The sequence below is a fragment of the Rattus rattus genome, chromosome 4 (genome assembly GCF_011064425.1).
Source record: "Rattus rattus isolate New Zealand chromosome 4, Rrattus_CSIRO_v1, whole genome shotgun sequence".
Taxonomy (NCBI): Eukaryota; Metazoa; Chordata; class Mammalia; order Rodentia; family Muridae; genus Rattus; species Rattus rattus.
Window position 1 is genome coordinate 128,471,490 of NC_046157.1, and position 24,526 is coordinate 128,496,015.

General features: G+C 37.9%; 1 protein-coding gene across 1 annotated transcript in view; it reads right to left on the minus strand.

The window, feature by feature from the left end:
* Nucleotides 1–2,385: 2,385 nt before the first annotated feature.
* Stk17b (serine/threonine kinase 17b) overlaps nucleotides 2,386–24,526 on the minus strand; it is a 30,711-nt gene continuing 8,570 nt past the window's right edge. The window contains exons 2-8 of the mRNA XM_032901103.1: nucleotides 23,854–24,018; nucleotides 19,017–19,229; nucleotides 13,777–13,921; nucleotides 11,823–11,949; nucleotides 10,187–10,235; nucleotides 8,521–8,700; nucleotides 2,386–4,639 (exon numbers count right to left, since the gene is read on the minus strand). Coding sequence (XP_032756994.1) covers nucleotides 4,360–4,639; nucleotides 8,521–8,700; nucleotides 10,187–10,235; nucleotides 11,823–11,949; nucleotides 13,777–13,921; nucleotides 19,017–19,229; nucleotides 23,854–23,975 — 1,116 coding nt within the window. The 5' untranslated portion in view covers nucleotides 23,976–24,018 and the 3' untranslated portion in view covers nucleotides 2,386–4,359. The remainder of the gene's footprint in view (nucleotides 4,640–8,520; nucleotides 8,701–10,186; nucleotides 10,236–11,822; nucleotides 11,950–13,776; nucleotides 13,922–19,016; nucleotides 19,230–23,853; nucleotides 24,019–24,526) is intronic.

Below are 24,526 nucleotides of genomic sequence, written 5' to 3' on the forward strand. Positions count from 1 at the left end.
GGAAAGGAAGCATCTTGCCTCTCAGAGACTTGAAGTGCCAGGGTAGAAGGATACCCAGGAGGGTCCCCCACTCAGAGGAGAAGGGAAAGGGACATGGAAGGATTGTGGGAGGGGGTGACTGGGAGGGGGCAGTGAGCAAAATATAAATAAAAATTTTAAAATGTTTTGGGTTTTGTTTTATTTCATTTTTTTTTCCTTCCGTGGGATTGGGGTGGAGGGGAGTTGGGTTTTGTTTTCAGTGATGCTAAGGATTGAACCCCAAATTTTGCATGTGCTAAAATTTCTTTTGAGTGAAGATGCTAAGTATAGATGGATTCCAGATGATGGTGTGAAATTAGTGTCACTTTGATTCAACTCCTTATCTAAGAGTGCACACAGGATGGCTTTGTTGTTGCTGTTGTTGTTGTTTGTTTTTGTTGGTTTTTTCTTTTGAGGGTGTTAGAACTAAAAATTTTAAAGTTAAAGCATTTTCCACCAAAATATGCCTCTCCTCCCTTCATGAAAGGCAAATCTTTGAGAGGGGAACAGAAGCCTTGTCTCTGCTGACACAGTCTTCAGTTTCAGAGTCTCGCTGCCTTTGATTTAGAACAGTTCACAAACAGCTGATTTCAGAAAAGCCTTGGAGTCTAAAATTGCCAGAAAAATAATCTGTGGCCTCTGCCATGATCTTGTTTTGACAATTTCTCAAAGAAAATCCACCTTACAGAACTTGATCTCAGTGGAGATCAACCTCCTATACTCCAGCATACTTTCACGGAACTTTTAGTATCTTAAAAAACACACCTTTCCTGATTTCAATTTAACATGGTGCTGACATGCTGAAGTGCTGCGCTTGGTCCTTACACTAGAGGACCGTGCTGTGGCTTGTGAGAGATTTAGTGATAGATAGGTTTTGGGAGTTGGTAATTGTAGCCATGAGTTCAGCACTAATGGTAAGCATGGGTTTTGGGTTGTTTTTGATATTATGAGACAGGGTCTGGATAGGTAGTCTGACTAGTCTGGGACTCAATATACAGACTAGACTGGCCTTGAATGTGTAGATCCTATTTCCATCCAGTTCAACGTTAATAGCCTGGAAATATAGATTATATAGTCTTGAAACAGCAATACATCTAAGTGAGGTTATATGCAAACTGGCTGGCAAAAATAAATAGAAAGAAAAGAAAGAAAGGAAGGAAGGAAGGAAGGAAGGAAGGAAGGAAGGAAGGAAGGATAAAATAAGAAGTTAAAGAAAAACCCACAGGCTTGTGTTTCCCAAGGAGCACAGCTGCTGTACTCAGCAAGGGTGGGTGATTTATACAGTGTTGATTGTTAACACCGTGAACAGCGGGATCAGCGCTACCTCAGTCACACGTGTAGACCTCTCAAATGCTTGCCCTTTATGCAGGCATAGGGCAGCATCATGTACTGACAACTTATTACTACTAGGGGGCAGGCCTGTTTGTTTTCAAACTTGCACAGCTTTTCCAATGGACAGAGGCAAACAAATAAAGCTGAACTGGAAGGAGAGCTGAGAGACCGCCTGTGTCCAAAGCTAGACCTTCTAGTGAAGGACTTGAGACCAGCGGGTTTTTAATTGCTTTAAAACACAAGGTGTATGTTTTTAAAAAAATGCTTTTTAATTCTTAGCAACAAGGACCATTAAGCTGACAATATGCAGCCTTTGGGGGTTTTAATCTGGAATATTCCTAACATTTGTGACATACTTTGGATAGTATACTTAATTAACGTTAGGATATCGAGGCAATCATTATCTGTGAGCTTTACAATTATTACTAAAAATTATTTGATAAATCTTAAAATTGGTAATGTCCCTCCAACTAGAAGTCAGATAATTTTAGCACAATTTGAAATGGAAATGCAATCATTTAAGCAACAATAGGACATGATTCTAAGTTTGTTATCAAACCCCAATTTCAGGCTAGCAGAAGAGGACCATTCTGAAGTGCCAAGACTTGCAAATGCTTCTTAGGTTACTTCAACTCCAGCCTGTGAACCATTTGTAACCCATCCAAAATGAAGAAGCTCGCCACAGTGAAAACCTATCACCAGACACCTGCTTCAGCTGACATTTTCCACAGGAAGAAATGCTGACTTCTTCTAAGTCCTTAGACTGCTGAGTGGCTTAATCTTAACCGGTGTGGTTAGAATTCCACTGCTAACTGGTAACCTCAGTGGGGAAGTAACTAAAAGGACAAGCCCACCGCCTTCTATGCACCACATCTTCCGATCCCACCCATACAGCTCCATCTAAAACAGCAGCTTGAGTTTTGTGGGCGATCCCACTTCAGGTATGGGGCTCTCCAGGCAGGGCAAATGACAGACCTTGATAAACTTGTTCTTCAACCTTGGGGGGAGAAGAGTAAAGATTAAGGCGGCTTCGGATTAATTCTCTCAAAAGACATTTATTTCCACATTTCAACTTGTGAAATTTGTAAATTGGTTTTATGGAAAGACTGTTTTTTATTGTGAAACCACTAGCTACTGTTTACAATGAGCAATGTCCCAAGGAAAGGTATGGGGATTTACAACTTGATATCCCGTTAACTAAGGGGAACATACAAACTATCTCAGGATTCCTCAGAAAAAATATAGACAATAAGAAGTGGTTTTAAACAAGTGACTTAAAACTAAATTTTCAAATGCTTACTTTTGGCATCTGGCATTAATACTTTTTAAAGTTTTACAATAAAATATCACCGTTTGGGAAAGTTACCACATTTCCTAATGATCAACTAATGACGTTACCTGAATTAACACTGATGGAAAGTACACAAGCAATCAATAATTTACCAACAGCATCTCAACTTCAGAAACACAAGTGTTAAATTTAGCATCTTCAGTGTTTGGCTTCTTGGGCCAACAAACTACTTCTAAAGAATGTATGTGCACACTTATCATTCAGATAAGAGGGCTCCTTTGGCACCTGAGTTGAGTATAATACAAAAGGAAAGAATATCTAACACGAAGCTGTTTAAAGGCTATATTTTATCTATCTATACATATATACACATACCTGTACACATATATGCACACACATATACAAAAGGCAAACAATTTTTCCTTTAAAAATAACGAAGATGTAAAAGGAACTCAACATTTACTCAAACAAAGACACCAATGCTCAATTTAAATAGTTTAAAGTTATCTAAAGAATTTGGAATTTTATTAACAATTTCAAGAATTTACAGGTTGTTAGACTAACACCCACTTCAATGTGGAAATACACCAGCTTTTAATTTGTTTTGGCAATGGAGTCTGATTGAGTAGCATATTTATGAGATCTGCTATCTTAACACGATGTCATTACAGTTTAAAGTGGACACCAGTGGGAGGTCTCCAAAGCAGTCCCTAAGCCCCTCCCACAGGACTGAACAGAGATCTTGACCACGGACAACACTGGACTCTCCCGTGTGCTGCTTCCAGCAGAAAACACACACACAGGGAGCCTGAAGAGAGCTGCATGTCACGCCTCCTCACTCACTAGAATTTCACACAAGAACTCCAGGTGCCTATGCTCTAAACGGTGGGCTTGCATCCTGAGACTTAGACACCCAACACTCAGTCAGCTGCCTGGACTTAACATTTCCCTTTATGAATATGTCTGACTGAAATTAGAACACATTTGCTACTCCCCAATTCTCCTCTACTCTAACAATTCTAGAGGATGAAGTCCTCTTTTATTTGCATACCATGCATATCCGTCTTCCAGATCTTACTAGATCTGAAATAGGATGCATGTGCAAGATATGTGAGTTGGAAATGATGTCAGTTTACAGAGAAACAGCCTGGATCAATCTGGATTCCCCCCTGCTCTGGTTGACTGTGCCTTCTCACAGAGCACATGGCACAGAAAGAATGGTACAATTTCAAGCTATTGGTAACTGGGAAGCATTTTCAGTTATAAAATGTCTCTAGAGTATGTAGAAAGCAGTATATATTGTGGTTTACCCTTGACAGCCAAACAAAATTCTCTGCTAATAGGGTTCTGGTATAGGGCTTACCTTAGAGAAGACCTACTAAATTCCTATGTTTTCATTTTGTTCAATATTTACTAAATATAACATAACCCATTTTATAACTTCACCTGAACTTGAATTCTTTCAGTTGCATATGAACTCACATGCAAAATTTACAGTTTTGTCATATATTTAAATATTTTTCTCTATAAAACAATTTCAGGACAGGAAATGATATGCTAGCTAATAGAAGGCTAGCATTTGAACTGTTCCTTAAGTTCTTCTAAGCAAAAGTGCATTTATAATATAAACATATTATATATGAAGCTACAAACACAATCTGACACCAGAGAAGATTTCAAATTTCCAAGTCAGTCCGGATGAATGGCAGAGAGAAATGCTAACAGAACAAATCTGGAACGAGTTCGTGGGGGCTGGGCAAGGAGTCATCAAATCGAAATCTTTTAGAAACTAAGCTGTCATCCTCGGGGATGTTCTCCTTGTCCTCTCGGTCTCCACAGCTTCCATTACAGGACTTGGGGGTCTTATCTTCAGAGGACCTGAGGGTCAGATCCTGAATTTGAGAGGATTCTGAAATTTCCTCAGGATGAAACAAGCTTCCAAAGTCCCACTGCTGCAGCCATGAGTGGGAAAGGCAGGATTCTGCTGTTGGTCTTTTCCTTTGGAAGAAAGCAGAGAGGGAAAGGTGAGTGCTCACGGCAAGCTAAACAGGTCTTCAAGTCCCCTTAAAAACGAACATGAAGATAGCACGGCTGGTGAAGTCCAAGCAGACCTGCAGATACAGCTAACTTTTATTAAGTGCTTATCTAGACGGCAGGGCTGCTTCACATGCTTCTTGTTTTTTATTTAACAATCAGAGAAACCTAAGAAGTAGGTGCCACTGCTGGCCTTTAACAGGCTATTGGAGGAAGGTATGACAAGATTTGGTTTGAAGCAAATTTTCCAAGCTGTCAGCATAATATGCCACAGTCTGAACACTGACTTTAGTCCCCCAAGGCCCTGTATTAAAGGCATGGCCACTAGCCTGTGGCACTGTTGGAAGGTGCTGGAACCTTTAAAAAATGGGGCTTACTGAGGACAGTTAGACCTAGGTCACATTATCTCCTGAAGGAGCAGTCATTGCTCTCTTTGCTCACCTGATAATACATTTTACTTTTATTTAAAAAAACCATTTTATTGCAATGAACTCACAAAGACACCATGCAGCTAGATTAAGTACATTCAAACAAACATTTGCCCAGTCACAAACCATTCATCTCAGTGAAGTTCACATAGTTAGAATGGCATGCTGAAGCCAGGGAGCTTCCCCTGGTGCTTACACTTTGACTGTTAGCTACATTTTATTCACTTACCCATCACACCATCACACGTACACACACACGTACACACACACACACACACACACACACACACAGAAAGGAAAGAGAAAAGTGTGACAGGGCTGAAAGTAGATGAACAATTAACTTTATGTCCTCTTTCATGACTCATGTGCCTTTGGCCTACATTCCACCCTTCCTCACCACTTAATATCATCCTGTCTTGTTACCTCTCTAGATGCTATACTGCGCCTACACTTTCAGCTCTGCACATATATACATGTATGTATTATAATCTAAGATCTGCATATAAGGCAGAACATATGGGTTTTTTCCTTTAGTTTGAGGTACCTCACTTAATATTCTACTTTCCAAGTTCATCCATTTTCCTGCAAATTTCATGACTTCTTTACAACTGAATAGTATTTCATTCTGTATATGTACCACATTTTCATTATCTATTCATCTATTGGTTCTATTTCCTTGTTATTGTAAATAAAGCACCAATAATCATGGATGTACAAATATCTCTATGGTAGGATATAGAGTTCCTCTGGGCCTGTGTCCAGATATGAAATAGCCAAGTCATATAATATTTTATTTTAAATTTTTAGAGAACCTACAAGTTGACTTCCACAATTACTGTATCAATTTGCACTCTCACAAGCAGTGAATAAGGATCCCTATTTCCCGACATCCTTTCCAACATGGGCCATCTGATTTCTTGGTAACAGCAGCTCTGACTGGTGAGGCAGTAGCTCAAAGGAGACAATACATCTTAACTACCTTTCTGTGAATACAGAACTAAAGGTATTGTATTCATCACTCTTCCTAGTATACTACAATCTGTCTAACCTGATACCTATTGGTGCTTCCAAAATCTCGATGTTGTAAACAATGACCCAATGAATACTAAGGAGCAGCTTTCTGGAGACTTAACTGATCATCTCCAAAGTATAAATTTGGTTTTTGCATTCTAAACACGGTATTGGGTCCCCTCCTAATTACCTCTAATATACAATAACATCAGGGTTTTCTGGAGGGTTATGGAAAATTATTAAAACTTCTATAGTATTCAGGATGTACCTTTTGAGTTTGAACCTTTCTTCCTTAATCTCTGTTACACAAATGAGTTTGCAGTGCTGGGGAACAATCCCAGGGCTTCACACAAGTGAATAAAACTCTACCATTTAGCTTCACCCTCGGCCCATAGAATGCAGACCGAGTAAAGTGAGATAGAAAAAAAAAATACTATTCCCATAAATATTTTCTTGGAAGCACAACTTGGGGAAACACTAGTCAATGACCAGGACTGCTTGTCATGGTCTACAGAGCAATGGGAACCGCTTGATTTTTAGATTCCTTTTTTACAAAATAAACATTTGCTTTATTTTCAAATTCTTTCAATTTGGAAAACCTTTGGAGAAACTATAAATCAGCCATTTATTTTCAGCACTAAATTATGCTTTTTTTTTTTTTTTTACTATTCCACAGCTAGTATTTTCTTCAGATAGCAGTCTCATTATACATGGTCCAAGAACATTCAAATAAGAACTCAAATTGGAAGTTAAAGATAGGTCTTCAAACATCAAAGCCGACAATGCCATGTTTTCCTATGATCTCTGATAAAGAACCACATCCACACCTCAGTGGCCACCAAACCGTTCAGCACAGCTTCCCTCACTGTAAGATGTTTGAAGCCGCCAGTTTCAGTCCTGTGAATTTTTTTTTTTTCATGCTCTAAATAGCAGGAGGGATTTTACCAGGGGTTGGGGGAACAGATCAACCTTGGCGTAGTGGCAAAATGCGACCAGTCTCGGCTTCGAGTAAGTCATGGCAGCGGACACCTTCAACGGTGCCTTCTCCACAAAGTTACAGATGAACTTGGCCATGGTCTAAGGTGGAAGGTTCGTCTCCCCAAACCACTGGCTGAATGTCCTAATTTATGCTTTAAAACACTAACTTAAATTTGAAATGATAGTCTTCAATGATATTTATCCAATACTTTAAATTGTAAGATTATTTTCTGTTATTCAAAAAAGGGAAAATATCTATAAACTCAATCATTTGATAGATATTTCTCAAACAGCAATCATTTGATAGATATTTCTAATCTTTTGTTTTTGTATATAGTCTTTTTATAATTAAAGTTGTAATGTGCTTATTACAGAAAATTTAGAATATAGGCAAAAACTAAGAAAACAAAAATGTTTTATAAACAGAAAATATAATATTGCTCTTTATATAAAATAGGTATTTATGTCCAATATATACCTTGAAAGAGTTGTCTGGAATCAAATTAATCCAATAAAATATTCAGAAACCTATTATTTTTTCTTGCAGATATAAAACTGAGTCCTCCAGGAGACTGTCTGTCAAACCCAGACGTCTAGAAAGGGAGACCACTGGCCTGCAGGTTGCAGCTCTAGAATTTCTCAAACGAGAGCTGTGCCTCTCCTTGCCAATAATCAAGGGTCTGGTGCTAGAGTCAAGTCCTTTCTTCAGTAAATACCATGATAGGTCGCATTTTTAGCACATGTCAGGGTGAAAGATATTCTATATACTTCTGGGCTGGTTTTTTCTTTAAGCAACCAAAATTTGAATATTTTTATAAATAAAACAAAGCCACACATAAGTAAACATTTACTCCGTTAAGATTTGGCAATTAGTAATTTCTGCCTGTTATGTAACAGACCAATTTAACTAGAAATCATTCACACTGAAGTCCCATTATAATAAGCCAAGGATTAGCAGTTGGTTGAGAAAAGATTACCTAAGATCTTACCTTCATTCTAAACTTCCATGTGGTATGGGTTTTCTTTTGGCTTAGAATTACATATTTGGTATTTAATGGACTTTCATATCAATCTCTTTATATTTTACCAATGTATAATTTTATATAACTTTAGAATGTACCTTCCTTGTGACTTTAATGGTAATCTTATTTTACTGGCATTTTTTAATTTTATAAAATAGGTTTCACTGCAATAATTCTATATATGCACATACTAGGTTTTATTACTGAGATTTTCCACCCACCCACCCCCACTTCCCCATAACCCCACCCTCTTTTCTAGTAGTTCCCCTCAACTTTCATGCCAATCCTCCAACAGTTTCCCAATGTGGGATAAAATATACATTACTCACATTTTTGTGTAGAATGTATCTTTAGCAGGCACATGTTATTTGTTTTGTAACAGTATTTAATTAAGGTCATTACTTACTCTGGATTCTTTACTAGAAGGCTCTGGATGAAGTCGGTGGCCAGTTGTGACACTGATGAAAACATTTCTTCTGAATAATCTACATTCACTTGAGAAATATTCAGATATGTTTCTTGGTTATCTTCTCCTACAAATGGTGATGTATGAGTCAACAACATATATGCTATTATGCCAATATTCCTGAAAAAACAAAGGAGAGAAGAGGAAATTTAAAATGCACATTAATTTAACAGTATTTATAAACAGTACAATTAATAGTCCACAAGTCTGGCAAAGTTTAAAAAATACTTGAATTGCTTCTAGAGATTATTATTCCATAAAGATTAAAATAGTTACATTTTACATTTACCTCACCAAGAGACAGGGAGTCCACATATATGTTACATATAACGTCAACATAGTCCATTGAAAATATCCTTTTATCTACAGCCTTCAGTACAGACACTTGTTGGTCTGCCCCATGACAATAATGATCTGAGAGCTGTAAGCAGGGTTCTGTGAAAAAGGCTGCAAGTCTGGCAAACACAAAGCTGGATGGGTAGAATTTCTCAAAGCTTAAATATCCGAAGGATAAGGCCGGCCAGGAGACACAAGTCAGCACAGCAGGCTTCCCACTTGGACTTAGCCATCAGACCTTTTGTACCATTGCAAACCCATCAGTTTAAGACCCAGGACAATAAGGCTAAACTCTTCACTTGGACTACAAAGTCAGTTGGTCTCAACAGAAGTTTCAGGGCTGCTCCCTGTGAAGGTCTCTCTGAGATGGCAGCAACCCCATGACTCCCTACAGGTGAACTCTTATAAGCATGAGCGTCTGTGCGCTCCTGACTCATTCTGCTCAGCAGATGCTTAGCTCCTCCAGACTCCCACAGCTAGGCAGGCCTCATGCCTGGACTGTGTGTCACCCTGGCTTCTTGAGCAATTGACTTGACTACGGTGTGTGTCATTGATACAGGCCGGTTCACTCTTACTCAAAAGACATGATCAATAGGAAGGAGTTTCTATTTCTATGCCTCTGGCTCAACAGCTTACTGGAAAGTAGGCAAAAATTCTTCAATGGTATCTTTTGAATAAAATTTTTGAAAGAAAACCTTAGGAGAGTCAGTGGGTTGGCCAACTATCTGAATTGGCCCACCACAAAATCTGTATTGTCTGTGAATGGCTGGGACGCCTGAAAGGGCCAGTCCCGCCATCCCAAAGCTATAGGATCTCCATGACACCGGGCAACAAGATCACCAAGAAGAGTCCCACTGAGGATCCAACATTGATGGTGTCATAGAAGCAGACCAACGACTCATTGCAATGAACATTTACAAATGAAGATGTAAGGACAGAGGGGTATACTGTGGGACACACTGTGACATACTACAGCCTCCACAATGATATGTTTTTTGTACTTTGTTGTTGTGAGCGGGTGGGAGTGTGTGTGTGTGTGTGTGTGTGTGTGTGTGTGTGTTTTATTTTAGGGGAGAAGGTTGTAAGGGCAATGGGTGGATATGAGGGGATAAGGAAATGAGCAGGACTGAGGTGCATAATGTGAAATTCACAAAGAATCAATGAAAATATTTTTAAAAGCCTAATTTTTACTGTTAAAGCTGCTTTTATTATTATATATATATTATTCAATTTTGAAAGATGGTTATTTAGGTCGCCAGCAAAGTCTTACCACATATCTGTTGCTGTGGTAATGGGATCATAGTTGAGGATTTCTGGAGCTGAAAGAGAAAATTAAATTAAGACTCAACATAGGCAAACTTTAAAACATGATAATCACCTGCATTAAATTGGAACTTGATTTTTTATGAAAGGCATAGTGATGTAAACTCAATAGAAATGTAGTGAGGTTTTAATTAGACACTAAGACATATCTAATATTTGAAAATTGTATGACGAAGCGGGCAGTGGGCTAGACAGTGCTGCCCAGAAGAGTTGAAGCTCTGCATGCAGGAGAGCCAGTGCACTAAAGATGCCCTCAGAAAAAGTATTAGGGAGAGATGAAATGGCAGGAGCACAATCTTTACAGGTGTAATTTTATTGCTTTTTATTAACTTATATTACCTTGTTAGCTTCATCTCTTAAGGATAAAATAGATCATGCTCTTATGACATTGTAAGTCGTATGAATGCTAAGATTTTTCAAGCAGATTAAATATTCTTAAATTATAAAAACCCAACTTCCTACGCAATTTCCACCTGTCTCTTTCCTTATCCCTCCAAAATGTAACATAAATTGTCTATACTTCCTGAACCTTACAGTGAATTTCCCATTAGTAAAGCCCCCATATAGTATTTAGAGCTAAAAACTGACTGTTTGTCAACACGATTTTATAATCTCTTCAAAAAAAAAAAAGTTCTCACCTTTAACATTCTCATGACTGATACCTTTAAATTACATATGCTATCAGTGTCACCAAGCTGCATATGATGTTTTTGCACACTTTTGTGAACTATGTTATTACTAACTATAACTCTGTAGTATAGGACACTACAGTCCTTACTGTATTCAAGAGTTAGTCATTTTCATTTCTGGGAGACAACTGCCTAGATCATGAGACCTGCTCGGTTTGTCTTTATCTCTTCAATGGAAAAAATCCATCTAAACAATAACGAAAGTTAAAAAACAATAGCCATCTCAAAATATTTGATGCTCATATGCTTTTCATACATCTTAAGAATTTTTTGTATGAGTAATCAAATTTGTCAATTAAGTACATTATCCTAGATTACTTCATCATCTTCTCTGGTATCCTTTTGCCCAGAATCCTCTTTAAAGCCCTATTAAAAACTCTATTAAAAACAGCAGCAACAAACAGTGAATGGCACCTGTGAAACCAAAGGCTGTACTGTGCACAGCTCGGGCGAGGAGCAGACAGAAGCAGACATGAGCGCTATTCCAGCCAGGCTCAGAGGCTTGTGAACCACTTGTTGTTTCTCTATCTCTATCTTTTGCCTATTTGCTCCTGGTTTCCCTCTTCTGCCTTCCTCTTCTCCTTACATTCAAAGCCAGTAAAAGCATGCACTATACTTTTACACTTAGCAATGTCTTCTGAGTTGTTCCAAATGCTTACATATGCCTGTACTCACTATAACTCATCTAATGAATCATAATCGAAAATGAATGCATTCAATGTCTGAATCTAACGAGTCCTGGTCTTGTGTAATCTAAAATATGTGTGGACTTTCCTGTTTGTTTTAGGTACTAAGCAAGCACTCTACCTCATGACTACACCTCATAAAATATACTTTTAAAGATGTATCTTTATAAATTTCAAAATGGTATAAAAAATAAAAAGGAATTCTTACCTAAGTATTCAGGCGTTCCCATGATTTCCCGAAGCTCACTTGCATTCCCAATTTTTCGAGACATTCCAAAATCTACAATTTTTATGTCCCCAAGTGGGTATATACTGCTCAAAAGTATATTCTGTGGCTAAAAAAAAACACACAAAAGGCGCTAAGTAACAGACAATGAAGAAGGGTATTTATCCTATTGTCCTAATTTAAGCGAAATCCAGTAGAACCTGCTGCTTAGAACTTACACATTTCTTACATTCTTACACATTTCTTTTTTTTTTTTCTTTTTTTCTTTTTCTTTTTCTTTTTTTTCCGGAGCTGGGGACCGAACCCAGGGCCTTGCGCTTCTGAGCTAAATCCCCAACCCCACATGCTTCATCTCAATACTCACTGAACTCCAATTAGGAGGAGTACATGTGATGATGATGAAATTAAGTAGTCACGAACCTTTAGTTTTTAAGATGTACCAAATTCTGCTCAAGAAAAGTTCAAGTGGAAAGCACACATGTACACACACGAAAGAGAGAGAGAGAGAGAGACAGACAGACAGACAGACACCCAACCCCATGAAGTCTTTGCAGTAGAGATGATGCTCAAGCTAGTAAGTCTTATAGGAAAATTAAAAAGGTCTGTCTGATATCGGAGTAAGCATGAAAGATTAACATACATATTCCACCCAGAGTAGAAAGTAGTTCTATATGGTATGGTAGCTGTAGAGGTGCTGGGCCTGACTAAACCAAGGCTTATAGCTTACACGGTAAGGTGTGTGTCTCCTCCACTGTCTCCTAGAGACTTATGACTTGACTTCATTGTTACAGGTGCAGACTCTGACAAAGTGCCCCATCAGAGCCCATTATAGGTGTAGAAGTGCTGCTCAAAGTCTGTGTAAAAACTCCTAACAGTCTCTTAACTGGGTGACGATGACATGCTTAATGTTAAATTACAAGAGAGTATTAGAAGAGACAAGTCACCTCTGTTGCCAGCTTTGTGGTTATTGTACTAAAACTCAGGTTTCCAGGCTATCCCTACTTCAAGTGCTATATGAGTCATTTTCCCTTGATCAGGACAAAGCCCAAAAAGTTGCTGATCAGAGTTAGTTACCCTGGCACTTACTCTGCTGCCTCTTTCCCAAACATGTGACTACAGGAGGCTACACTGGAAAAATGTCCTTCCTCTCCACAAGGGACAAATGCAGATGGGGCTGGGTTTTTTGTTGGTGGTCTTTGGGGTGTTTTCGTAAGGGATAGGAAAAACAGCTGGACATTGTACATTTTAAAGTATTTACAGAACTTTCAAATGGATTCAAACTGAATCCACAGTTGGAAAAAGATTTGGAAATCTGAGATAGGTCTGGGCTATGACATGCGGTGATTTTAGAATTAGGTTAAGAAAGTGGCAAAGGAACCCAGAGGCTCATACTGGTAAACTGTACAGGCAGAGCAGAATCTACTGTTTAATAAACCCAAGACAGTTTCCTTCAGACTTTTAGTCTGGGAGTGGTTGTGGAAGAAAGACAAGAAAGAGCAGCATCACCAGAGAGCATCACCATGGTTCTGGGAACTAGGGTAAGGACTCTGACTAATCTGCAGACACAAAGGCCTTAAAGAAAGATGAGATGTGGAGCAGAGGAAAGAGCAGCAAAGAGAATGCACGGGACAGCAATCAGCACCAATCAGTGCAAAGGGAGGCAGTGCTAGAAAAGGTCAGTGTCAGGCCTCTAGGAGCAGTCCTGCCTCATGACAGCAAGACTAGTAGCGATGGGTTTTAAGTGATTTAACTTAAGCTTATCACACATGCAGCTTCTCCTGCCTACAAAACAAAGTAAAGATCGATGCAGCTCACACAGTGGAGTGCACCTGCTGCAGTCCAGAGGGCCATAACACGACTTGTTTGTATCAACAGCACACTAAACCTCCAAGAACACAGAAGGAACACTAATGTGTTAGTTTAAATCACACCATACCTTTAAATCAAGGTGAACAATGTTATTCTGATGTAGATAATGAACTCCTTCAAGTATTTGTTTAATGAGTCGGATAACATCATTTTCAGACACCATTTCAGCCAACTCAGGTAAACACAGGTTGAAAATTTCTCCACCTGCAGCGCTGAAAGAAAATGCAAATGGAACCTTTTAAAATCATTTACTTAGAAATAACCTTTAAATTTTGTATACTTATTAAGTAAAATCCACACAGCCACGTAAACATCAGTGTGTGTATATACCATCTCAGTGGCTGTCAAGACTAAGAAACATGTTGTGAGTAGGATTGACTCAGTGGTCTCAAACTTATGTTCCAAGTTGAATGGTCCAAGCACCAATGTCACTGATTAATCTGTACACAGCATGACAAAGGAAGCCATGAGGATTTGCTGCTGACCCTGGTTTATGACAACATGGGAGAAACTGTCAGCTGGTAAGGAATGTGTCCGAGGGTGCTAATGACATATACTTCACTTCAATCCTACTCCACTCATCCAAAACCTGAAAATTCATGAGAAATTAACTTTATTATCTGGCTCGGGGTATCATGATTAGGCAGTCTGAGTGCCAGAAATTTCACATCGCTATTGAATTTATATTAGTAGCTACTGCATTTATATTAGTAAACTACAAAATCTGACCTAAGAAGATAGGAAGACTGCTATCTGAAAAAGAAATAAATTTATCCTCATGAATATTTAGTATACTGGCCACTTTATCTGTGCATCAGTGTTGACCTCCCACACCCTTCCCTGGGGTCTCTTGAGGAAGGAGTGGACGTCCATGGTGTAGGCTGACAATATACCTTTACCCCTCCCTTTTTAGTTAACACCATTTACTGTAACTAAAAATTCCACTTAAAAATAGAGTGGACTAGCTACATTCCTGCAATGGTGCCAAGATAAGATTAGCAATTATAATTCTGCTAATACAATTCTAGAAAGTAAGAAACAAAAAGATGATACAGTTTTGCTAGGCACTTTACAAAGTACAGAATACACCACGAACTGAGCAAATCATAGAAAGCAAGACACAGGTTAGCAGGATGCTCACAGGGGTGTCACAGAAATAAAGAATTCATTCTAGCCACTGCTAGATCACCTAGCACACGGGCTTCAAAATGCCTTCTACAATGACATATTTAATCAACTGAACTTTGTAAAGGGTACCTTACAAGGGCAAAGTTGCCACTTATAAATTATAGGCAAGTTCCTCTTTCAAGCTACTCTGTTTCAAGGGAAGCGTCTGTCATATAGTCTTCAAAAAGTTAAAAAGTGTATGCCACAATTAATTTTAGTTTGCTCAAACTTCAGCATTATTAAAAAATTCAAATGCCTCTTTAGAAAACATATCCTCTTTGATTGTTTTTTTAGGTATTTTCCTTAATTATCTTCACATGCTTCCAAAGCACTTAATGTGGACAAGGCTTCGCCTCATAGAGTAGAGATACAGTGACTGGACTAGTCTCAACACCTCTCCTCAATTTCTAAAAAGATGCAACAAAAAATAGCACCTTCTAGAAAGTAACATTTACTTATTTAAATAGCCAGAGAAAGGACTAAAATAGTCATGGAGACATTATATATATATTTATTTATATTTATGTGGGCTATATTTTTAATAAAAAGATCTTTGTAGACTGAACCCCCAGTGAACGTGATTGATGGGGGAGGATGGGGAGGGGAACACCCATATAGAAGGGAAGGGGGACGGGTTAGGGGGATGTTGGCCCAGAAACCTGGAATAACAATCGAAATGTAAATAAGAAATACTCAAGTTAATAAAGAAAAGAAAAAAAAAAGATCTTTGTACAAGGTGATTACAAGAACTTCAGTTTAAAAGTAAACAATTTGGCTTTTAAAAAGTTTAGATTAGTTGAGGCAAAACAGGAAAATACAAAAACACAACAGAAGTATCTGAACTCTTAGTCATATTAATTACTAAAGAAAGTTTATACATATTTACAAAGTTAGCAAATGTAGTGACTCAAAACAGATTCAGACATTGAATATAGTTGGACACACATTTATTCTTTGCACTTGCAATAACTTCCAGGAATTTACCCTGAAGCTCCACCTATGTATCATAGGCTGAATAAAAAAATAATTAAAAAGCAAAGCCATAAATGGAGTTCTTTAGAAGGTAGCCATATATGGGGACATGGCACAGTAGTACAGCAGGTATGCTTATATGCTTACAATGAACGAGGGCCTGGGTTCAGTTTCCACACACACACACACACACACACACACACACACACACACACACACACACACACACACACCCCATGCCAAACTTTTTACATGCCTTTGAGTTCTATATCATGCAGACCTTTTTCTATAGTTAAATTATTTATAAGGAGTTTTTGAAAATGAGATCCTAACACTGAATATAAGCAGAAGCAAATGGATTTAGCCTACCTCTCTATCTCCAACTCCGACTTTATGACATAATGGGCCATATTTACCTTAAAAGAATAGCACAAAAAGAAAAGGGGGTTGGGAGAATCTAGCTGCTTGCCGTCAGGTTCACTGATATTAGCAGGTTTACGCAGAATTGACAGATACCACCCTACTGAAACCAGAGTATCATGTAGAGCTGGCTGACCAGGTTCACCAGGAAGATTTAAGGAGACCTTGGTGTGCAGAGCCAAGAAGTCTATAAACACTAATTCAACCACATCAGAAGGATACAGAATGGAGATTTAAAGCCTACTTGATAAATTTTAACCTTTGATAAATTCAGAACAAATTAGGTATGAAAGACAAATAATGGGGAAAATGATTAAGGCCTACTAATTTGATAATAGGTTGTTTTTTAATTCACTCTATTCAACAGTTTAACAAAACCATGAATACATAGTGATAGTAAAATGGGAGAAAAAGAAAAACACTTTTATCAGAAGAACACCATTTTAATAAATGTGGAATAAATAATGAAATTAGAACCCTTTTTTGATATTCACTGTAGTTGCTAATTCATGCAAGTATGTCAATGGTTACGGAAATTTCTGGAGGGACATCTGTCAAAGAGAAGGACATTTAATAGGTCACCACCCAGATTAGTTATGAACTACAAAGGGTTGTTCCTTTATATTGGGATACACTCATCTTTAAATTTAACAAAACCAGCTGACGGTGCCTTAATCCCAGCAGTTGGGAGGCAGAGGCAGGCAGATCTCTGAGTTCCAGGCCAGCCTGGTCTACAGGGTAAGCTCCAGAACAGCCAGAGCTACAAAGAGAAACCCTGTCTAAAATAAACAATCAAACAAACAAACAAATCAACAAACCCCAGCTGACATTAAAGCCACCTATGTAATGCATTAAGAAACACATATCATCACCCACAAGGACCTTTTTCCTTGCCAAACAAATTACAATCTAACCACAGGAAGTCAGACAAATCTAGATACATGACATTTCCTGTGACAAATGATCACATTCAAAAGTCCATGTCATAAAAAATAAAATGATTAAAGAGACTTTACAACTAAATATATCCATATGCATCCTGATTGGACTCTGTTGAAAACAAGTTCTTATAAAACATTTGGAGACAGTAGAGAAATTTACATGTGCACTATTGAATGATTCTACTTAATGCACGCTGACTTTACATCTGATGCTCATGTTGGTTACATAGAATACCTCATTCCTTAGAACAAATCCTACAATATACAAAACAGAAATTGCACATGCAATCTTCAAATGGTTCAGTGAAGACATCAAATGTCAGCTGATGAACTGAAGCGAAGAATATATGCATGTCGACTGGATTATTTTTCCAAGTTTTCATAGACTTAAAATTTTATAGAGTAAAAATGAGCACATGGGACGGTTTGGGGTGGAAATTTAAAACATTACACTATTTTACTTACCATCAGTCTGGCCAAATTGTTAGGATTAAATGAAAAAAAAACCCAGTGTGACATTGCCACCCAGAAAGTGATTGACATGCTTAAGCCCCAATCCTAGCAATTAACTTCAGTCTTAGTCACTTTAAGAGATTATACTAATCTACCCCACACTTGATGAGGGCCAGTTCCACCTCAGCCAGAGGTGATGAGAGCACAGTCAGTTCTGCTAATGTGTTGGGAAGGGTACCTGGATCCATTTTCAGATTGTGAACATGACCTATGCATAAAATACATCATGATTCTGAGGAATTTTGTTGTAGCTCTTCAGATGACCTCCAATCAGGATTTTTATTAAAATAGTCAATGCCCTGTATTCATCTCTATACCTAGTATTTTATTAACTGTTTCTAACTTTAGCTGCTTTTCCCATAATTTATAAGAAAGGAACTAGAGCAAAGGCAGCTGAAGAACTTTTGACAAAAATCATCATAAAATGCATGAACAATAAAATGGCATTGGTAGTATCTTAATTTTTCCTGCTATGCTAACTTACTCAACACACTTTCATATATTTTGTTCTGAGAAATGTATACACTATCCATTATTTAGTAAACTGCATCTTAGTTTAACCTTTTAAAAATCATCATGATGCAGATATGTGCACCCAACCAATGAACAGAAGATGCTGACCCTTCTGGTTGAATTAGAGAATTGAAGGAAGCTGAGGAGGAGGACGACCCTGAAGGAGGACCAGCAGTCTCAATTAACCTGGGCCCCTGAGATCTCTCAGACACTGGGCCACCAACCAGGCAGCACACACCAGCTGAGATGAGGCCCCCAACACATGTACAGCAGAGGACTCCCTTGTCTGGGTTCAGTCAGAGAAGGTGCACCTCACCCTCAAGAGACTGGAGGCCCCTGGGAGTTTACAGGTCTGGTGGGGGTGGGTGGGGTGGGGATATCCTTGTGGAGACACTGTCTGCTGTTGATGAATTTTGGTCTAGAAGTTTGAGGCTACATATTTAGCCTTGTCAAGTGTACAAATGTGGACTGGAGAGGTTAAGAGCACTGGCTGTTCTTCCAAAGGTCCTGAGCTCAATCCCAGCAACCAGATGGTGGCTCACAACCATTTGTAATGGGATCTGATGCCTCCTTCTGGTGTGCAAGTGTACATACAGATAGAACTCTATACATAATAAAGAAATCTTTTTTAAAATGTACAAATATACCCTATCTCTAATATTTTATCAACAGGCATCTTTATAAATATTGTCATACTATCTCTGACATTTATCTCCGACATTTCATATCATATTCCACCAATTAAAATAAACACCTTAAATGTATGGAATCACATACTTACTATTCTAACACCAAAATGATTTCAGTTGCCGTTTCATAGACCTCGTGCAGATTAATCACGTGGGGACAAGACCTGGCCAGCTCCAGCACCGCTATCTCGTGCAGAATCTCTGCCCGGCAGTCCTGCCCTCTTCTCCTCTTCTTCAGGAATTTGGCAGCATACTCCTGTCCAGTTGACTTTGATATACACTGTCTAACTACTGCAAATTTTCCTCTAGAAAGAAAAAATAGGGCAATTTCATAATTCCAACTTAAGGTGAAGTCTTTCATGTATCTGTGCCATTAGGAAATTTTCTTTTTTGTACAAGCTGACCCAAATATTACATGCTCTTTTATTAAGTCTACAATGTTACCGCGTAGGTATAGATAACTATCATAGCAGAATAAACAATTGTTTCACTATCAGCATTATACATTTTCAGTGTATCTGATGATGTCATCTGCCTATGGAGTCTATGCCTCTTGACAGATATGCAAAGGATATAGATCCTACAGAGAGTATTCATGCATTTATGATCAACTCAGAAATTAAGGGTGATCAAAAATTTGGTATAAACACACCAAGTACTCTCATGTCTATCATTTTAGGAAAGTATATGTGTTTTTAATCTCTTTAATAGAAGTACTTAGCTTAAAGTACCCAAACTTAAAAGCACAAAGATTATTTCTCCTGGTATATACATGTATTATTAAAAGCACTTAGCTTTCCAAAGATATAAAGCTATTCTGAAGCTAGGATTATTCTAAGAACTAACAAACTATTGATTTTCATACTCCAAAAAAGGGCAACATGCCCTTAAACAGGAAGGTTTCCATTCAATTCCATAAGGGTTTTCAGATTAAAGCCTACCATAAACCTGCTAGGCTTTAGTCTAAAAAATCCCAATTTAGTAATAGGAATAAACCACATTCCAGTTTCTGATACTGACTTGGGTACAAATAAATCTCCAGAAACTGGTATTTTCTGCATTGCTGCAGTTACTCTCAGAAATATACTTCTAATATAGATGGTCAGCTGATGGCAGAATCAGCCATTTAACCCAAGTGATTTAACACCCTGTGGGGAGTGGGGGAGAAATTGCTTGCCTGGATTTTATTTGTACTCCCAAGAACCAGAACGACAGATTCCTCCTCATAATTTCCCAAGTACCTCAAAATCAGTGTCAATAATTAAAACATGTAGCTAATAATTAAAAATAAAAGATACAATCTATAATATGATGCCCACATTTATTCAAACATACCTCAATGAAATAATACTGTCTGTACAAACCTGATCCTCTAGTGTTAAGTGCCAAGAATTTCTAACCTTCTGGTCTCACAGCTATGGAACAATTTCTCCCCTTTAAAATGGATTTTTTTTTTATTAAGTTTAATACCAATTCCTACTTAGATATTGAAGCAAAAACTTGTCTAAAACAGAAAAGGGAGTTGAGGTTTTAGAAAAACCCTCACTTTGTAAAGTTTAGAAAACAAGCTAGTAAGCCAAGGGCATGACATATCTGAAAGACAGGCCATTTATGGTTGTGATGACATCACTACGCTCCAGTTATCTGACGATATCTATGAACTAGAACTTCTTCAAAAACAAGTAGCAAGATTAACACATTTCATCTATTTTTTCCTCACTATTTCAGCTTCCTGAGACTCTCTTAAACTACTCCTATACTCATACACTCAGGACAAAGTTGACCAAATGTCATGGGTGATGGTTCTTCTGACAGTATTCACTGCTAAGGAAAAGCTCTATGAGGACAGCGAACGTGTCTGGTCTAATTAATCAAGTCTATTAAAAAAATCTATATTTAGCTAACTAACATAGTATCACCTATTGCTTCTGAACAATCACTAGAGTCTGAATATCTATTATAATACCACACAGTGTGCTGTTTTTTGGTTTTTCAAGACTATGCAGCCCTGACCATGCTGGACCAGGCTAGCCTCCTACCCTGCATCTACCTCTGTCTCCAGAGTGCTTGGACTAATAAAGGTATGCACCACCACTACCTGGCCCACATTTGCATTTCTAGACATTTGAGAATGCTACATTAACATATTTACACACAATTACATACGCATATATATATATATTCATATAAATACTGTGACGCAAGACAGATATTGTACCATTATTATCAGAGGCTTTAAAGAGAACAAAACAAGTATCTGCTTTATATTCTAAGATGCCCGTTGTAGTTTAGAAGTCTAACAGTAATCTTCAAACTATGTTCCTATACCAAATTGAAGAGAAATCGCCAAGGAAACAGAAAACCTTAATAATAATAATAGTCAACGCACACCTTTAAAGGGCAAGGCTAACTAGGTTTCCCAGCAGTGAGAGGTCTAGCCGTTACCCTCTGCATTCTAGAACACACAATAAAATGCAAAGGGATGGGGAGGGTAAGCCACAAAGGAAGCTGACGTTTATTTCTGAATCTGCCTCACCCTTCTAACCACAAGGCCGATGAAACTCAGCAGGGGGAGGGGTGGAAAAAACTTACCCAACATGCTAAAAAACAGGAACAATGCAGTTTTTGAGAATAATAAAAAATGAACTTAGACTTACATTATATATTTCCCTTTGTGCTGCTAAAAGGGCATTTTAAAATTAACTTTTAAACCCAGCTGGTATGGACAGATAACTTGTAGTTTTTCCACATGCTAGAATTATGTTTCTAAATTACAAAATATGCAAGCCTCCCAGAGGAACAAAAGCATGAACCCCCAACTTTACTTCATCAGACATGCACACGAAGACAGGTTACAAGCCCGACAGGATTTTAAAAATTAGAATTCTAATTGCCAACCTTGAAAATTAAATGCACCAATACCACGTGAGTCATAGCCCAAAGCAATTTAAAGATGTGATTTAAGTCTTGATGAAGCATCAGGAAGATATCTGATGCTGGGACACTAGCAATCTGACCAGTTTTAATCAGACCCTGTAATGAGTTTTTGTTTTAAAATGTTTAAAAGCAAACTTACTCCAATTCAGGCCAGTTTCTTATAACATCACTTTACTATAGACAATTTAAAGCTAACAGTGGCCCCACCCAAGTCCTCTACAAAGTTAAAGGGAAAAAGCTCTCTTTAGCCTCTATATCTATTATTCTTCAGTTAATCTAATAGTTACTCATCCAAATAGTAACCTGGAAAAACAGGTAAGAATGCTTAAATCTTTGTCTAAGTGTCTGTTCAGAGCAATTTCTAAATATTTTACAATGAAAGGTAACTTGAATACATTTAGCCTATCTTCTCAACTAAGTAAAAAGGGAATAGTATATGACTAAGAATATCACACAAATTTTGATCCAGAGCAAAGGAAGCTCAAGTAATAGTTTAGTCAGAATAATATGATGCTACATGACACAGATTGGGCATCCCTAGTGATAAAAATGGATAGAAGGGAGAAGAGGAGGAGAGAGAGGAAGAAAACATTGAAGGAGACACACAGGCATCTAATAGCTTCAGCAGTCTTCTCATGAAGTAAGACTGAACAATACTGGGTCTAATACTAAGCCCCTCGTTTTCACAGAAACAATCAAAAGCAGGAAGTGGTGCAGAAGAGGGTAACTGAGCAGAGGAAGGCCATGTAAATGCTGTGCCGTATGATCCGGACATAAGGAGACTGGTCATGTTCAGCTCTGCTTAAGTACTTGAAAAACTGTCACCTAAGTATATATTGAATGCAGCTACCAAAAGAAAGCCATGTCTATTTATGAAGGAGAGATTAGTGGAGCAGGAAACAAAATATTCTATGTAACATGGTTTCATCTCTACGTTATGAAAAAGGGGCTATACGAAACATCTGAAAAAAGGAAAAAAGCCAGGACTTGCCTCTACCTAAAACATAAGACACAGCAAAGAATTAACTTTCATAGTCCAGCCAATTTGAGATTCCACTGAGATTTTAATATAAAAACTAATCATACTGGGATTTTTTTTTGTCCATCCACCAATACAAAACACTTTGTAAACCACTGGGGCATAAGTCAAACATTTGCCTCCACACACACACAAAAAATATGACCTAACTCTTTATAACCATACTTACTTTAAACCTAAGAAGACACACAGCAGATAAGTAACTTAGCACAGGGTTTTCTAATTCTCATACATACTGAATGAAAATTACTATAGTACTCAGTGTCAAGGGCATGCCTGGCCATAAGAAATGTGTACTTGATTAAGACAAGGCGGAATTCATACAGGCTTCTACTAGTACAGAACATCAATTCTGATGATATAAAACTGTGATATGAGACATGAGTTAAATGTTCTTAATTTATGAGAGTATGTACATGTAGAATAAAGAAGTATGTCTTGGGGTTGAGGATTTAGGCCTAGCAAGCACAAGGCCTTGGGTTCGGTCCTCAGTTCCCAAAAAAAAAAAAAAAAAAAAAAAAAGTAGTATGTCTTTCTCTTTTAGATAGACACAGTAGCTAGGAATTTAAAAAATGTATTAAACCAAAATGTATAACGCTGTATTAAGTCCTTTACAAATATTAAGTAATTTAACCCTAAAAAATATCTACATAAATTAAATGCAATTATTCTCATCTCTTTTTCAGATGAAACACTGGCACTAAGAGGTGCTGTAATGTAACTGAAGTCACACATGTAATCAATGGCAGAGCCCAGGTAGGGACCTGGCAGCCTGAGCTGTCCCTTCCCATTTACAGACGCAGATGCAGAAAGAAAATGAACTCTGGAGCTAGGTGGGGTGATTGATAGGAACCCTCCACAGTCTTGATGTTCTGCTTAGCTAAGAAATAACAGTTCCAAGTTTTATAAGATAAAACTGAATTTAGACAGCACACATGTCAAAGTTTCCTTACCTCCCAAGTTCTTTCGGGGTAAGCGTATAGAAATTATTAAAATTCTCTGTTTTCATCGGCGTTTGAGGGGTTGTAGTTAGCAAGCCTGAGATACTTCGGCAATCAAATCTCCTCCGAGACATGTTGATGACTACCAGGCCTGCTTCTCTAGGCACTGACTTTCACCTAGTTAAAGGAAGAGACAGGAAGAGAGAAGATGGAACTTAAATGTAACTGAGAAAAAGAGACATTATCTCAGGCAGGATGTGCACTACTTATACAACTCCAAATATAGTATTAAGCTAGAACAACAGAGATGTGCTGATATAAGGAGCTTATTCTATTCATAAGCAGAAAGCACCAGAAGCACATAGAGACATAAAATGGTATCCCCTCCTCTATGGCACCTAAGCAAAGCTACTGACTTCATTTTAAAAAGCAACTGCTATGAAAGCAGTAAGAAATAGTTAAGATGCAAGTGGAATGCAGTATCATTTTTATTGTTATTTTATTCTTTTAGGTTACAGCTTTCACACACCTATGGAATTTAATATAGTAATGCAAAGACTATTTGTTTTAACTTCACATGTCCAGAAACTTGTTGGCAAATTCACATTTCGTGAATTATATTCCTGTCCCATGTAAGTCAAGAATTAGAACTTGCTCATGGATTGGCTACTTTCCAAAAGTAAAT